The sequence below is a fragment of the Rhinopithecus roxellana genome, chromosome 12, assembly GCF_007565055.1.
Source record: "Rhinopithecus roxellana isolate Shanxi Qingling chromosome 12, ASM756505v1, whole genome shotgun sequence".
NCBI lineage: Eukaryota > Metazoa > Chordata > Mammalia > Primates > Cercopithecidae > Rhinopithecus > Rhinopithecus roxellana.
This window is the reverse complement of record NC_044560.1, coordinates 12025441-12043556: the sequence shown is the minus strand read 5'-3', so window position 1 is coordinate 12043556 and position 18116 is coordinate 12025441. Positions and strand designations below refer to the sequence as shown.

The window sequence follows — 18116 nt, the reverse complement described above, 5'->3', positions numbered from 1 at the left end:
TCTAGCCTCATCCTTCCAAGTAGCTGGGACTACAGGCGCCCACCACCATGCCCGGCTAATTTTTGTATTTTTAGTAGAGACAAGGTTTCACCATGTTGGCCAGGCTGGTCTCGAACTCCTGACCTCAGGTGATCCACCTGCTTTGGCCTCCCAAAGTGCTGGGATTACAGGCATGAGCCACCTTGCCCAGCTTAATTGCCCATTCTTGAACCAATGTCTTGCCTTCATATTGACAGATTAAAGCCCACCTTCCTTCCCATGGTGTTCAGGCTCTCCATGACCTGACCCCTTCTCAGCCTTTTCCCCATCCATTACTCCTCTTCATATGCCTTAAACTCTGCATCAGAATATCAGAAACATCAGATATTTGTATGCTACCTTTGTGATATTTGCCATAACCAGGAACCACCTGAATGTTAACTCAATGTTATCCCTTTAAGTTGACTATTTTTTCTTAAATTTATCTGTAAAGGAAAATAAGTAAATAAAAAAAAGAATTTCTGCATACATTAAAAAAATTCTTGGTTTAAGTAGAACACAACTGTAAAATTAAAGACATGAAGACAAAAACCATGTTACTGAGTTTCTTTCTTTTTTTTTTTTTTTGAGACAGAGTTTAGCTCTTTCATCCAAGCTACAGTGCAATGGTGCAATCTCAGCTCACTGCAACCTCCACCTCCAGGTTCAAGCTTCTCTCACACCTCAGCCTCTGGAGTAGCTGGGATTTCTGGCACCCACCACCACGTCCAGCTAATTTTTGTATTTTTAGTGGAGACAGGGTTTCACCATGTTGGTCAGGCTGGACTCAAACTCCTGACCTCAGGTGATCTGCCCAACTCGGCCTCCCAAAGTGCTGGGATTACAGGTGTGAGCCACCATGCCCGGCTCATGTTACTACATTTCAACCAGAGCTCGGTTGCCCACTGACAGATCTGAGCCAGTGGGTTTTGTGTTAAAAAGTGAGATCAGCAAGTGTTAGCGTTTGAAAGACAAGCCAGCGCCTAGCCAAGGCTTTTCTTCATAATGAAAACTGGAAAGGAAATCATTATCTCACTGTTTGATTCAGTGTGACTTAATGTTAGGTTGGTGTTCTACCTAAAATCGTCTCTCTCACACAGGTCACATGCATTCTAACCAAACCAGAGGACTTGCCATCCCCCAAATGCATCCACATCTTTGCTTACATTGTTTCTTCCCCTGTGATCCCTAATTTTCTCCTTTCTGCTCTCACAGTTCTTCACTTCTTCCAAAGCCATCAACTCTAGGAAGCTCCCCTCAACCCAGCTATAATGAATCTTTTCCTTAGCATTCTTTCCACATTTTATCTGCAGTTCTACAATAGAATGTTTCACAATCTGCTGGGATTTGATTTGTACACATTACTACAGTCCCTCCCCATGCTTCAACTAGATTATGAGCTCTTTGAAGACAAGCACAGAATATTGTTCATCTGTATGTCCCTCCCCCACCTGTAGCACCTAACACAGTGGCTGGTATACAAGCAGTGCTCTATAAAGAATACCTAGGCCAGGCGTGGTGGCTCACGCCTGTAATCCTAGCACTTCGGGAGGCAGAGGTGGGCAGATCACCTGAGGTCAGGAGTTCGAGAACAGCCTGGCCAACATGGTGAAACTCCATCTCTACTAAAAATATAAAAATTAGCCAGGTGTGATGGCACATGCCTGTAATCCCAGCTACTCAGGAGGCTGAAGCAGGAGAACTGCTTGAACCTGGGAGGTGAAGGTTGCAGTGAGCCGAGATCGTGCCACTGCATTCCAGCCAGCCTGGGCAACAGAGTGAGACTTCATCTCAAAAAAAAAAAAAAAAAAGGAATTCTATGATTGCTTATCAATGTCTTAGGTGTCCAGACATTTTCTCTGCCCTTTCATTTTATGATGATTCTCCTATATCCTATTTTGTTTTGAAAGCAGAATCTCTGAGGCTAAACTGCCTGGGCTTAAATCCTAACTCACCAACTCTCGGTTGTGTGATCTTGGATAACTCTTGATCATTTATTCTTCCGTACCTCAGTGTCCTTAACTGTAAAATGGGCAGATTAACACTATGAATCTTATAGAATTTATAGATGGTGTCTTAGTCTGTTTGTGCTTCTATAAAAAAATTCCTGGCTGGGCATGGTGGCTCACGCCTGTGATCTCAGCACTTTGGGAGGCAGAGGCAGGAGAATCACCTGAGCCCAGGAGTTTGAGACCAGCATGTACAATGTGGTGAAACCCTGTCTCTACAAAGAATACAAAAGAACTAGCTGGATATGGTGGTGCACGCCTGTGGTCCCAGCTACTCAAGAGGCTGAGGTGGGAGAATCACCTGAGCCTGGGAGGTCAAGGATGCAATGAGCCATGATCGTACCACTGCACTCCAGCCTGGGTGACAGAGTGAGATCCCATCTCAAAAAACAAAAACAAAAAAATTAGCCAGGACTGGTGGTGTGCACCTGTAGTCCCAGCTACTCGGGAGGCTGAGGTGGAAGGATCACTTGAGACTGGGAGGCCGAATTCACAATGAGCCAAGATCACACCACTGCACACCAGCCTCGGTGATAGGGTGACACCCTGTCTCCACACATACACACAAATACCTAACACAGGATAATTTATTAAAAAAAAAAAAAACACAGATATTTATTTCTCACAGTTCTGGAGGCTGGGAGGTCCAAGATCAAGGCTCTGGCATCTGGTGAGGTTGGCTCTCTGCTTCCAAGATGGCACCTTGAAAGCTAGATCTCTGGAGAGGAGGAATGCTGTGCCCTCATAAGGCATAAGTGGAAGGGCAAAAGGGAACAAACTCCTTCTATCAAGCTTTTCTTTTTTTTTTTTTTTTTGAGACAGAGTCTCACTCTGTTGCCCAGGCTGGAGTGCACTGGTGCAATCTGGGCTCACTGCAAACTCCGCCTCCTGGGTTCATGCCATTCTCCTGTCTCAGTCTCCCAAGTAGCTGGGACTACAGGCGCCTGCCACCATGCCCAGCTAACTTTTTTTTTTTTTTTTGTATTTTTAGTAGAGACGGAGTTTCACCGTGTTAGCCAGGATGGTCTCGATCTCCTGACCTCATGATCCACCCACCTTGGCCTCCCAAAGTACTGAGATTACAGGCGTGAGCCACCACGCCCAACCCTATCAAGCATTTTATAGTGGCATTGACCCATTCATAAGGGCGGAGCCCTCATGACTTAAATACCTCCCCAAAGGCCACACTTCTGAATACCATTCCATTGGAGATTTTTTTCAACATGTGTTTTGGGAGACACAGTCAGACCATAACATTCTTTCCCTGGTCCCCCAAATTTATGTCCTTACATGCAAAATATATTTAGTCCATCCAGATAGCCCCCAAAGTCTTCACTCATTCTAACATCAACTCAAAAGTCTGGAATCTCATCTAAATCAGATATGAGTGAGACTCAAGGTACAATTACCCTGAGGCAAATTTCCCTCCAGCTATAAACCTGTGAAACTGAACAAATTATGTGCTTCCAAAATACAGTAGTGGAGCAGGCGTAGGATAGGTATTTCCATTCCATAAGGGAGAAATAGAAAAGAAGACAGGAGTATCAGGCCCCAAGTAAGTCCCAAACTTTTTTTTTTTTTTTTTGAGACAAGATCTGACTTTATCCTCCAGGCTGGAGTACAGTGGTATGATCTCAGCTCACTGCAACCTCATCCTCCCTGGCTCAAGTCATCCTCCCACATCAGCCTCCCGAGTAGCTGGGACTATAGGTGCGTACCACCACATCTGGCTAATTTTTTGTATCTTTCATAGAGACAGGATTTCACCATGTTGCCCAGGGTGGTCTCAAACTCAAGAGCTCACGATCCGCCTGCCTTGGCCTCCCAAAGTGCTGAGATTACAGGCATGAGCCTCTATACCTGGCCTCTAAGTACAAAACTTAACTGTGCAAACAACATTAAATCTTAAGGCTTGCATAATCTTTGACTGTGTGTTCTGCCTCCCAGACACACTGGTATGTGGGTTGGGCCTCCAAAGGTTTGGGCAACTCTACCCCCATGGCTTTGCTAACTGCAGTTGTCACGCACATTGAAGGTGGGTGCTTGGAGTAGCACACTAATGCTCTACAGTTCTGAGGTCTTCCCATTCCTATGGCTCCACTAGGCACTGCCCTAATCGGGACTCTCTGCAGAGGTCCCAACCCCACAGTTCTGCTGGGCATTGCTCTGGGGTTGGGGAGCGGCTCTCTGCAGTGGTCTAGGTCACTGCCTAAGTCCCCAGGCTCTCTGAGGCATCCGTTAAAATCTGGGTGGAGGAAGCTATGGCTTCATAGATCCTGCACTCTGCACACCTGCAGAATCAGCACCACATGGATGCTGCCAAGACTCACTGATTATGCCCCCTGGAGCAGTGGCCCCAGCTGCACCTAGACTTGCTTTAGCCACACCAGCAGAGGCTGAGCAGTGCTGCACCAGAACACAGGGAGTTGGCCCTGGACAGCAAGCCCTGAGGTCCCATAGGGTCCCCTGGGCAACTCCTCCAAAACTGTTCTGCCTCCAAAGTCTTAGCACTCTGAGCCTGTGATGGGCTTGGCAGTGCCCAAAGATCTTCGAGATGCCTTTGGGGTCATTCTCCCATTGTCTTGATGAATAGCATCTGGCTTCCTTCTATCCATACTGATCTTATCAAATGGCCCTTTGCTTGGTTTAGTGTTCTCTCCTAAAAACACTTTTTAATTCTTTACAGGGCCAGGCCTGAGAAATTTCCAAATGTTTATATTCTGCTTCCCCCCTACCCCCTCCCTTTTTCTGAAACAGAGTTGGAGTCTTGCTTTGTCATCCAGGCTGGAGTGCAGTGGCATAATCTCGGCTCACTGCAACCTCTGCCTCCCGATTTCAAGCGATTCTCCTGCCTCAGCCTCCTGAGTAGCTGGAACTACAGGTGCCCGTCACCATGCCTGGCTAATTTTTGTATTTTTAGTAGAGATGGGGTTTCACCATGTTGGCCAGGCTGGTCTCGAACTCCTGGCCTCATAGTGGCCGCCTGCCTGGGCCTCCCAAAATGCTGAGATTACAGGTGTGAGCTACGGTGCCTGGCCTGCTTCCCTTTTAATTATAAGTTCTGCCTTTAAATCATTTCTCTCTTCTTGGGCTTTACTGAAAGCCGTTAATAGAAGCCATGCAGCATCCTGAACACTTTGCTGCTTAAGGATTTCTTCTACTAAATATCCTAGTTCATCAACTCTTGTAAACCCAAAAGTATCTGAGACAAGTCTCAATGAATTTAGAAAGTTTATTTTGCCAAGTTTAAAAATGCACCCATGACACAGCCTCAGGAAGTTCTGACAACATGTATGCCCAAGATGGCCAGGGCACAGCCTGGTTTTATACATATTAGGAAGACATCAATCAATATGTATAAGTTGCACATTGGCTTTGAAAGGCCAAGGTGGGGAAATCACTTGAGGTCAGGAGTTCAAAACCTGAGTCTCATGATCTCCCCACCCTGCACCTTGTGACCCCCCGCCCCTGCCCGCAAGAGATAACCACCTTTAACTGTAAAAAACTTAACACCCCTTCAACTCACACCTGACCTAAAACCTAAATGCCTTATTTTCTTCTGCAATACTGCTAGGCCACAATACAAACTTGATAATGGCTCTAAATGGCCAGAAAATGGCACTTTCGGTTTCTCCATCCTACAAGATCTAGATAATTTTTGTAGAAAGATGGGCAAATGGTCTGAGGTGCCTGACGTCCAGGCATTCTTTTATACATCAGTCCCTCCCTAATCTCTGCTCCCAATGTGACTCATCCTAAATCTTTCTTCTTTCTCTCCTGTCTGTTCCTTCAGTCTCAACCCCAAGCTCTGAGTCCTTTATTGCTCACACAAAGCCTGTTTGGAGGTCTCTGTTTGTGAAGTCTCACATCATATGAAGAGAAAATAAGGGAAAGAAGGGAGAAAAACAACGACAAACAAAAAAAGAAGAACAATTCTGGAAAATCAATATAGGCCGTATTAACTCTTAAGTCCATACATCAGTAGGCAGGTATAAAAGTGGTTTATGTATGCAAATAGATTGCTGTTATTTTCTTCTGAAGTTTAAATTGTCTAGCTTTAGTTTACAGGGCTTTAAGAAAGCACAGCTTAATTTTTAGTGATTTCAAATCAGGAAAAATAGGAGGGAAAAGGAAAGTAAAGAAGGAAAAAAAAAAAAAGGAAAACATTACTTTGGAGACTTAGCCTGGAAAATGTTAGAGTTCAGTCCAAACTGCAGAAAATAATAAAAATGGAAAAACATTAGGCAAGAATAGACTCTAACGCCAAGTGTACTACAGTTTATTTTGAAATATAATTTTTCTCTCTCCAGTTCCATTTTCACTAAAGACAATTCATAGGACAAAGTCATTTTCAAAATAAGTTTTAGTCTTGTTATATTTGGCCAGAGTATTTGCATAAAGTCAGCAATAATAATTATTTGCCATATAGGCTTCTCCCCTTTTTTAAATTGACTTTGCTGGAACTTTATCCCATTAGGAATCTCAGGTTCAACTTTAATGCCTTAAACTCAGCCTGTGCCTGCAAATACCTGTATTAATTGGGTGATTTCCTCACTTCAAGGTCCTATGAAAACTTGGGACTCCTGAGCATGTCAAAAAGTGACATTCTTTACTTACCACAGGTCAGGAACCTGTACAGGGACTGTGTAAACAAGGTATGAGGCCAGCTTTCCCAAGGGGCTTTTATTTACTCTGTAAGTCAACTTGGATTTGTTTGTTTGTTTTGAGATGGAGTCTCGCTCTGTCGCCCAGGCTGGAGTTCAGTGGTGTGATCTTGGCTCACCGCTACCTTCGCCTCCTGGGTTCAAGCAATTCTCCTGCCTCAGCCTCCTGAGTAGCTGGGATTACAGGTGCATGCCACTACACCTGGTTAATTTTTGTATTTGTAGTAGAAACGGGGTTTCACCATGTTGATCAGGCTGGTCTCAAACTCCTGACCTCATGATCTGCCCGCCTCGGCCTCCCAAAGTATTGGGATTATAGGCATGAGCCACCATGCCCAGCCAACTTTGATTTTTTAAAGCGGCCTATATCTGAAAACATGCTATTCCAGTCAAAACCTTGATGCAATAACCAGTGTCTCCAATTGTATCCTGTTACAAAAGAAAACAGATTCTTATTGCACTTATGCAAATAACTATATTGTCATAAGAATACTCACAACTAATTTCCACATTATGGAGAAATCAGGTAGAGAGAAATATGCTCCAAATATTGTTTATAGAAGTATACTTTACTGAATTATTAACAGCTGTAAATTGCTCCAAAGAGAAGTTTTCTTGGCTCTGAAAAACAAAGAATCAAATGTTTTAAGCAATAAGTCATAAAAGGGTTATTTCAGTCTCCTATTAGTTCAGTCTATGTAATTAACTCCTGTTCTGCTTGATATTCATGAATAACTTAGCTCTTCATGGAAGTCTTAGAAGTGTTTCCTCTATTCTAGAGTCACAATCTCCAAAGTTATCAGAAACCTGCATTCAGAAGCACCTGTCAGAGTCCTCTGCTGATTATAAAACCACCTTTTGAAAAGGATAAAAGTAAAACACAAGTCGTAGAACAGTCATAGTTAAAGACACAATTGACAAGTAAATTTGGCTATTTCTGAGGAATACAACAATTTTACACAATAATCTTAATTATTACTGGTAAGGTATGCTAAGACATAACAATTATAAGAATTTCAGACAATTCTAGAACACATACTAGCAACACATTTATATAAATATAATCCAAAGAAAGTTAAACACTGTTTCATATTTGACAATACTTCCTGTATAATATTATTATGTTGAATAAGCTGAATATGTCTCTTTGGACTTCAGGGCACTAATATAAAAAAATTAATGAGGACCATAGTTAGAATTTGATTTTGGAAAGTTTGCCAAATATAAAAAAGATTAAAACACTTCATATCACAAAATAGGGTCACAAGTCATTGTAAAATAAGTCATTCATTTTGAGAAAGTAATAAATATTTCAAAAAAAGGCAAAAACCTTCATTCTTTGAGAGAGACTTAATTTCCCAAACAATAAACCCTAATAATGACAGAATGAGGCCAATTAAATTTGTTTCTCAAAATTTTATAAACAATCTACATAATTTTAATCATCTTGACCATAAGATATAATTTCCATTAGCCTTTTTATAATGTTTACAACCTTTTATTAAGGAGTAAGTTAATGCTCCAATAAAACCTTGTTAATTTGACGCAGGGGTCCATATGCTCGTCTTGCATCAGTGTACGTTTGATATTGATGGTTAATTTATAGAGAAACTGAACTTAATTTATCTCTCAAAATCAACCCTTACAATCTCACATGCCCACCTCTTCCACAATAGTCCCTGGGCCTTAAGGGATTGAATAGTTTTACTTGCTGGCCCTGTGTCTCATGAATGCAGTTTATTTTAACTGGCATCTTCTACAGGGTCTAAAGATGAGGCTTTAATTGCTGCCAGTAGTTAAGATTTAGCAGGACTTGGTGTCCTTTTTAGATGCAGGAGTCAAAACCCTGCAACTTAATGACACAGGGACTTTGAAAGTACAGGCTGGGAGTGGTGGCTTACACCTGTAATCCCAGCACTTTGGGAGGCTGAGGCAGGTAGATCACGAGGTCAGCAGTTTGAGACCATCCTGACCAACACGGTGAAACCCCGTCCCTACTAAAATACAAAAAATTAACTGGGTGTGGTGGTGCCTGCCTGTAGTCCCAGCTACTTGGAGGCTGAGGCAGGGTAGTCGCTTGAACCTGGGAGGCGTAGGTTGCAGTGAGCCGAGATCACACCACTGCACTCCAGTCTGGTGACAAAAGGAGACTCCATCTCAAAAAAAAAAACAACAAAAAAAAAACAGTACATACAGAAAGTTACATGGATGTAATAACCTTAATTAATTTTAAAAAATCTCCATGTATTCTAAGCAAACAAAAACTTCATAATAATTACACAGGAATTATTTCAATAAAGCGTGAAATCTGTTTGTTAGGCCAGTTACCCAAAGGCAACTGTAGTGTGACTGCTGTTCCCTCTGGGGAGTCCATTTAGATAACTGCAAGTTTTTGTAAGCACCATTAAGGAGTCAAAACTTGTAGTTATCTAAATGGACTCCCCATAGGGAACAGACCTTCTGTGGTGTGACTGCTGTTCCCAATGAAGAGTCCATTTAGGTAACTGCAAGTCAAAACTTATGTAAAGGGTACTTGAATTAGCACAGGAAGAGTGTTTCCTGCATCATAAGTGAAAATTTTTGGATCCATAGAACAATTTAAAGCTGAGAGCACAGAATATTAAGTTGGAAGGAAACATTTCCTTTAGACCTTTAAGATAAAACATTTTGGCCAGGCACAGTGGCTCAAGCCTGTAATCCCAGCACTTTGGGAGGCCGAGACGGGCGGATCACGAGGTCAGGAGATCGAGACCATCCTGGCTAATATGGTGAAACCCCATCTCTACTAAAAAATACAAAAAACTAGCCGGGTGAGGTGGCGGGTGCCTGTAGTCCCAGCTACTCGGGAGGCTGAGGCAGGAGAATGGCGTAAACCCAGGAGGCGGAGCTTGCAATGAGCTGAGATCCGGCCACTGCACTCCAGCCTGGGCGACAGAGCGAGACTCCGTCTCAAAAAAAAAAAAAAAAAAAAAAAATTTAGCATCAGGCCACATCATTAAAACCCAAGGGAAAAAAAACAGGAGCTGAAAATGAGTTGAAGGATAGAGCTATTATTTTAGGCCTTTTAAAAGAGGAGGAGAAAGCTGAAAACAGAAATAAATGTTGAACTTTGTGTAATAAAATTATAATGTCTTGCAATTTTATTAATAATAAAGCAATACCTTAAGAAAATTTTATTGTTCTAACTAATTCTTTACTGTATCAGTGGTTTTTAAAAAATATTAAAATCTGCACTTTGGGAAGCTGAGGTGGGCAGATCACTTGAGGTCAGGAGTTTGAGACCAGACTGGACAACATGGCGAAACCTCGTCTCTACTAAACATACAAAAATTAGCCTGACATGATGTGGGTGCCTGTAATCCCAGCTACTTGGGAGACTGAGGTAGGAGAGTCACTTGAACCCAGAATGCAGAGGTTGCAGTGAGCCAAGACTGCACCACTGCACCCCAGCCTGGGCAACAGAGTGAGACACAATCTCAAAAAAAAAAAAAAAAATCAAAACCCAATCTCTAGAAAGACTATTATAAATAATTTCCCTTCAATTATAGACAATTTGATCATATAAAAGTATTTTCCATAAATCTTATTATGACTTACACAGACCATTCATGACATGCTTAGACTTTCTGGTTTGACCTGAACATCCCTCTTTCTTAAACAACCAGTCATTTTATTCTAAGACAGAAATTTATCATACAAGATTTTTTTCTCATATAAAATTATTTTTCTTTAAGCTTTCTTACCAAAAAATACCTCTTTATTTCTATAACTTTCTTTACATCTCTCTTATTTTCTAGTTCCTTTTACCTGTTTTATGCATAATCTTTAAATAAGCTTCAAATTAGACAAAAAGTATTCACCTTTTAACAAGTACACACATTTTTTAGAAAGAATGTTATCCAAGTCAGGTGGCCGCTGCCGCCGCCGCGGTTTGTCGCCAGAAGGAAGATGGCGGATCTGGAGGAGCAGTTGTCTGATGAAGAGAAGGTGCGTATAGCAGCAAAATTCATCATTCATGCCCCTCCTGGAGAATTTAATGAGGTTTTTAATGATGTTCGGTTACTGCTTAATAATGACAATCTTCTCAGGGAAGGAGCAGCCCATGCATTTGCACAGTATAACTTGGACCAGTTTACTCCAGTAAAAATTGAAGGTTATGAAGATCAGGTATTGATAACAGAACATGGCGACTTGGGAAATGGAAAGTTTTTGGATCCAAAGAACAGAATCTGTTTTAAATTTGATCACTTAAGAAAGGAGGCAACTGATCCAAGACCCTGTGAAGTAGAAAATGCAGTTGAATCGTGGAGAACTTCAGTAGAAACTGCTCTGAGAGCTTACGTAAAAGAACATTACCCGAATGGAGTCTGCACTGTGTATGGCAAAAAAATAGATGGACAGCAAACCATTATTGCATGCATAGAAAGCCATCAGTTCCAAGCAAAAAACTTTTGGAATGGTCGTTGGAGGTCAGAATGGAAGTTTACAATCACTCCTTCAACCACTCAGGTGGTTGGCATCTTGAAAATTCAGGTTCATTATTATGAAGATGGTAATGTTCAGCTAGTGAGTCATAAAGATATACAAGATTCCCTAACAGTGTCTAATGAAGTGCAAACAGCAAAAGAATTTATAAAGATTGTAGAAGCTGCAGAAAATGAATACCAGACTGCCATCAGTGAGAATTATCAGACAATGTCGGACACTACTTTCAAAGCCTTACGTCGACAGTTGCCAGTTACACGCACTAAGATTGATTGGAACAAGATCCTTAGCTACAAGATTGGCAAAGAGATGCAGAATGCATAAGATGAACATTGCATGACCGGATCATTTTAGTGTCTTTGCGTTAAAAAATTATTGCAAAAGTATTCTGAACTGTCAAGCTGCCCAGTCAGATGGGCTGTTGCCATTTAAAATCACTGTAATTAATTAGTTTGATTAGAGCACAAAGCTTAGCTAATCAACCATTATTTTTCATTTTGTTTGTTCTAAGAGGATTGAAATTCAGTTTAGTTTAAATGTCTTTCTGTTAGGCCTTTCTTTCTTAACAATGAAGAAGAGATGATTCTTCTAGTTTATGGTTAAAAGTTTTTGAAGTGTGTCAAAAATATTTTACTAACTGTAACCCTAAAATTGTTGTCTTTTGGTTTATGAAATGGGTAATTTTTGATCTTTCCCCAGTTCTTTTTAATGGGGTCAATAATGGACATTCTAGTTTAAGGTGGTTGATGGATTTAGCCATATATGCTGCTAAAGAAATTGTCTACCTTTTCTTCCTCACCTGTTCCATTTATGTAAGGTTGAGATTAGAGGGAAAGCATTTTCTATATCAATTGTGTTTAAACCTTTCAAGAAGGTTATTTAGCTAGCTTAGTGTTGAACTAAATTTTTTTTAAACAAGGCAAGGTCTAATGCTGTTTTGAGATTCTGAAATTAAATGAAAATACTTATTTCAGAAATGCATTTAATGCTTTTTTTTCTTGTGACAGTTACGCAAATCAGCTTGAATTCCATATGTCCCTGAGTTATTTTTATCATAAAGCCACAAATGTATTATAACAAGGCAAATTGTAATATATATAATCCTTAACTCATAACCATGTCTCGGTTTTTTTTTTTTTTCTTGGATTGAAAAGTACTGAAATTCAATGTGACATTAAAATGCAAATTTTCCTATTTATTTGAGTAGAAAATCACTTACCAGTGAGCATATATATTTTAAAATACTTTCTTTGGATATTGTAATTCTTAACTGGTTATAAATTAGAAAAGCTGGGATTACATATGGTGTGTGGTTACAGTCTAAATTTTTTCATCCTCCTGTGCATCATAAGCATGTTTGTAATATTTTAAAAAATAGTTCTACTGATGCTACAGGAATTTCAAGCCTGTGGCGAATGTTAGTATTTACCATAGGGAGTGAAGTGGAGTTATGGTTTCATTCAATAGAGTATTGCTTATTATACTTGAGTGGAATCCTTTCCTCACGTACTCCTACAGACGTCTGGGCCTGGAAAATGTTTTTTTTTTTTTTTTTTAGAAAAACACCACTTTTATTATGTACAATAAAATATTTCATTAGTTTGAAAAAAAAAAAAAAAAGAAAAAGAAAGAATGTTATCCTACTACATGTATTTTTTAATTGGAAAATACCCATTTAATGAAATATCTATGATTTAATTTAATATAACTTTAGATTGTAAATTATGTTTGTCTAGAAGTATTTATCCCATTACATTTACCAAATTATTTTATTTTATTTTATTTTATTTTATTTTATTTTATATTTTGAGACAGAGTTTCACACTTGTCATCCAACGTAGAATGCAATGGTACAGTCTCAACTCACTGCAACCTCCGCCTCCCAGGTTCAAGTGATTCTCCTGCCTCAGCCTCCTGAGAAACTGGGATTATAGGTGCCCACCACCATGTCTGGCTAATTTTTGTATTTTTAGAAGAGATGGAGTTTCACTATGTTGGCCAGGCTGGTCTTGAACTCCTGACCTCAGGTGATCTACCCACCTCAGGCGTCCAAAGTGCTGGGATTACAGGTGTGAGCCAACATGCTCAGCCTTACTAAGTATTTTATTTTAATAGTTTACCTAGATTATTTATGAAAACTGCGATGGTCATCATTTAAATTTATTTCCCTGTCAACCATTTTATGTCTTGTGAATTTCAAGTGTTTATCTGAGTAAGAACCATAAAATTAAATATATGGTCATTTCACTAAACAAGTTTTAGTTGATTTCACTGAATCAGTATTAATGGCTTATTTATCAAAAATTACTCAAGCAATGATCATTCTCTTTTGGGCTGGGTTTATAGTTTAATAACCTTTAGGCCAAATTTTGACACCATATAGTAATTGACAGGAATAAATATGAAATCTCTTCATCAGTTAATGAAAACAAAAATGTATGCTGACATTCTTAAGGCATTTCTAATATTGCTTTACCACCAATATTTTGTTTTATTTTATTTTATTTTATTTTATTTTATTTGAGATGGAGTCTTGCTCTGTCACCCAGGCTGGAGTGCAGTGGCATGATCTCAGCTCACTGCCAGCTCCGCTTCCCGGGTTCAAGCTATTCTCCTGCCTCACCCTCCCGAGTAGCTAGGATTACAGGCATGCGCCACCACTCCCGGCTAATTTTTGTATTTTTAGTAGAGACGGGGTTTCACCATGTTGGCCAGGCTGGTCTTGAACTCCTGACCTCAAATGATCTGCCAGAGTTGGCCTCCCAAAGTGCTGGGATTATGAGCATGAGCCACCGTATGCAGCCTGCTTTATCAATAATTTTAAAGCTAGCTTATTAAAGATTTTACTTAAGTCATAAGACTTAAGTAAAATAAGTAAATAGTAAGCCCAAATGCTCTTTAAGTTCATATGACTTGAACTTGAGTACCCTTTAACTTTAAGGCAGTTTGGTACCTTGTGGCCAAAACCACATAAGAAAATATGAGTACATATATGTAAACACACACATACACACTCATACAAAGATCCTATAGCTTTTACTTCAGAGCTCTAGCCGTGAGATATTAATACAAACTCACCAGTTTGCAAACAATAACAAAAAGAATTGGCTGGATGCAAACAGTGGATTTTATCTCAGTAGAAAAGTTACAGCAGACTTAAGGCAAGCAGAAAAGAAAGAAGAGAGATAGCGAACTTGGGAACTTTACAGTTGTAGGCTGACCTTCGGGCTCCAAATTTTCCTTGATGTAATTTGCCTCTCAGTTTAAAATGTGCACGGGAACAGACCTAATGTGTAACCAGCTGGAGTATGAGAAAACAGGTCATGCCCTTCCATTTACACAACCACTTGCAAGTAGAGGCATCATAAAACCAAATGGAGTGTCTGTCCTTGTCTATCCTCATTCTTAAATGATTTGTCTCCCACATTTTTTTTTCTTTTCTTTTTTTTCTTTTTCTTTTTTTTTAGGTGGAGTCTCGCTGTGTCGCCCAGGCTGGAGTGCAGTGATACAATCTCGGCTCACTGCAACCTCCGCCTCCCGGGTTCAAGCTATTCTCCTGCCTCAGCCTCCTGACCAGCTGGGACTACAGGTGCACACCACTACACCTGGCTAATTTTTTGTATTTTATTAGAGACAGGGTTTCACCATGTTGCCCAGGCTGGTCTCAAACTCCTGAGCTCAGGTAATCTGCCTGCCTCGGCCTTCCAAAGTGCTAAGATTACAGGCATGAGCTACTGTGCCTGGCTGCATATCTTTTTCTTAAAAGGAGGAACTGAACTGTGGCCTAGGGTTTAGTGGAGTGGGTCAAAGTGTGCTGGTTGTGGGTGGGATTCCACAGTGTGTCACCACTGAGACGTTTCTGCCCTTTTATGTGTCTGTTTCTCTGTCCAGAGGCCTAGCACCTCCAGCAGGGCTCAAAGCGTGGAGTGACCAGCTCCTCATTACTTCCTGGATGGACCTTTTTGTTTGTTTTTCTGTTTTTCGAGATGGAGTCTTGCTCTGTCACCCAGGCTGTAGTACAGTGGCGTGATCTTGGCTCACTGCAACCTCCACCTCCTGGGTTCAAATGATTCTCTTGCCTCAGCCTCCCGAGTACCTGGGACTACAGGCATGTGCCACCATGTCCAGCTAATTTTTGTATTTTTAGTAGAGATGGGGCTTCACCATATTGGCCATGCTGGTCTCGAACTCCTGACCTCAAGTGATCTGCCTGCCTCGGCCTTCCAAAGTGCTGGGATTACAGGCATGAGCCACTGAGATCAGCCTGGATTAACCTTTTAAAACTAATTTTGTTAGGAGTTTCCTGTAGGGCCATGGCACATTGCTGGGAGTCAATCTCCCAGACACTCCCACTCAGCCCCCAGTGACCCAGGGGTGCATTTTGGCTGGGAAGAGCAAAATGCCCTTTCTCTTTGGAGCTGAAGAAACTCAGTCTCTCATTTTTTTTATAAACACCACAATTCAGTTCTTCATGCAATTGCTCACACGAGCCAATTGAGATTAATTTCCAGAGGAAAGACAATGGAGAAGACCCTTTAGAATGCACCTCTGAACGAGAATTAGAACCCTAAACAACGACTTCCTAGGAGCGGGGGGGTAGGGGAGGGAAACAGCTAAGACCACTTCCTGTAAATTGTCCTCAGTCGCCCCTGACTTGGTAGCTCTGGTCCATCATTACACATGCCAAGATCAAATCCTCTCACTGTGCAAGGTAATCTCTGGTACTCCCCCCAAAGCCAAAGAGGTCAGGTAATGCAATGCAGGAAAGCAGAGCTTTAGACCTAAGAAGAATCTGCCCATGACTCTTGAAACTCCACAAAGAAAACAGAACACTCCAAAAAGCAATTAGTGGTGCTTTTGTTTTGAGTTATTTGAGGGGTTCAAGTCTTTAGAAGCCCTCTCTCTCTAGATTTTTTTCTTGGTACCAACAATAGTGAAGGGAAAGGGGGAATAGGGTGGAAGAAAAGTAAGACAAAAAACAAACATAGAAACCAAACATATGGTGTTTTTTTCTTTCTGTGGCTGTGAGGAAATTTTAGCCAACTCAGAGGCTTTGTTCCCAATAATTTGGAATTCTCATTTGGATTTGGCCAAGTTAAGGAGAATTGGTAAAATCTGATGGGACAAAGATTGGAACAACAACAACAAAACCCAATAATATGATCACTGAGTGTTCTAATGGTAAGGAAAAATTAAGACCAGCCGTTGTCAATTTTATTTTATTTCTTTTTGAGACAGGGTCTCTCTCCCATCACCCAGGATGGAGTACAGTGGTGTGATCATGGCTCATTGCAGCCTTGACTTCCCAGGCTCAGGTGATCTTCCCACCTCAGCCTCCCAAGTAGCTAGAACTACAGGTGTGTGCCACCATGCCTGACTAATTTTTTGTATATATATATATTTTTTTTTTTTTTTTTTTGTAGAGGCAGGGTTTTGCCATGTTAACCAGGCTGGTCTTGAACTCCTAGGCTCGAGCTGTCTACCTGCCTTGGCCTCCCACAGTGCTGGCATTGCAGATGTGAGCCACCATACCTAGCTGTCAATTTTAACCTTTAGTCATTAAGGAGAATTTCCAAGCCAAAAGAAAAAAAAAAAAAACAAAAAACAAAAACCCAATTCAGCTAGTTTCCTAGAAATGAGTCTCAGGCTGAAGACTGCTCTCTACCATCCTAGAAGCAGGAAGAAACTCAAACTCAGCTTCCCTATTAGAAGCTAGCTTAACCTCCAGAGTTACCTGCCTTCTATCGTCATGGAAGCAAGAAAACTTGCCTTCCTTGTTGCAAGCAAGTAAAACTTCAGAAAAGGAGTTGTACAGCAAAATAAACTTTAGATCTCAACCAAATTTTGGGAGATCAGGAATTTCCTGGAAGGAGGGGAGCTCCCAGGCCTCAGCAAATTGTCCTATTGTGTTGAGCCATAAAGATAGCTTAAGCTGGTACGAAGCACCAATAGGAGATTTGTCAAAAGTCAGGGCCACCTCCATTCAGAATACCTTCGTGATTGCCAATTTGTAAACCAAAAAGTATCTGAGACAAGTCTCAATCAATGTAGAAAGTTTATTTCACCAAGGTTAAGGACTTGCCTGTAACACAGCCTCAGGAGGTCCTGATGACATGTGCCCAAGGTGGTCAGGGCACAGCTTGGGTTTGTACAGTTTAGGGAGACATGAGACATCAATCAATATAGGTAACATGTATGTTGGTTCAGTCTGGAAAGGCAGGACAACTCAAAGTGGGTAGGGGGCTTCCAGGTTATAGGTAGATAAGAGACAAATGATTGTATTGTTTTGAGTTGCTGCAATTTACTTGTGAGAGCAGGGTAAACGAATAGTCACTTATGCCTTAGTCTGGCTTAATGAAACAACAGGGCAAAGGAAGCCATCCGATATGCATCTGTCTCATGTGAGCAGAGGGATGACTTTGAGTTCTGTCTGTCCTTTATTCACAAGGAATTTCCTTGTGGGCAAATTGTGAGGGAGGTATGCAGCTTTTTAATCTTTGTAGCTATCTTATTTAGGAATAGAATGGGAGGCAGGTTTGTCATCGCAGTTTCCAGCTTGACTTTTCCCTTTGGCTTAGTGACTTTGGAGTTCTGAGACTTATTTTCCTTTCACACTCTTAACTTCTGCCTTCTATAAAGTTCTAGGACATTAATACAATTCAGCCACGCTCCTGGTCACTTTATAACAAGGATGGACTTTCCTTCTGTTTCAAATACCTTGCTCCTCATTTTCATCTGGTATCTTATCAGAATGGCCTTTGCTGTCCACATGTATACCAGCATTCTGATCAGTACCAGTTAGGCAATCTCTAAGAAGACTGGGGCTTTCCCTGGGGCTCTACTCTTCGGATTCCTCATCAGAATCCCCTCAATATTTCATCCATGGCAATACAGCTTTTCCCAGCATTCACTTCAAAACTGTTTCAGGCTGGGTGCGATG

At 41.0% G+C, this 18116-nt stretch overlaps 1 protein-coding gene across 1 annotated transcript; it reads left to right on the top strand.

The window, feature by feature from the left end:
- Window positions 1-10598: 10598 nt before the first annotated feature.
- Window positions 10599-12374, top strand: LOC104663230 (F-actin-capping protein subunit alpha-2). The gene has a single exon (XM_010364362.2). The coding sequence runs from the start codon at window positions 10640-10642 to the stop codon at window positions 11498-11500; it is 861 nt and encodes a 286-aa protein (XP_010362664.1). The 5' UTR covers window positions 10599-10639; the 3' UTR covers window positions 11501-12374.
- The last annotated feature ends 5742 nt before the right edge of the window (window positions 12375-18116 follow it).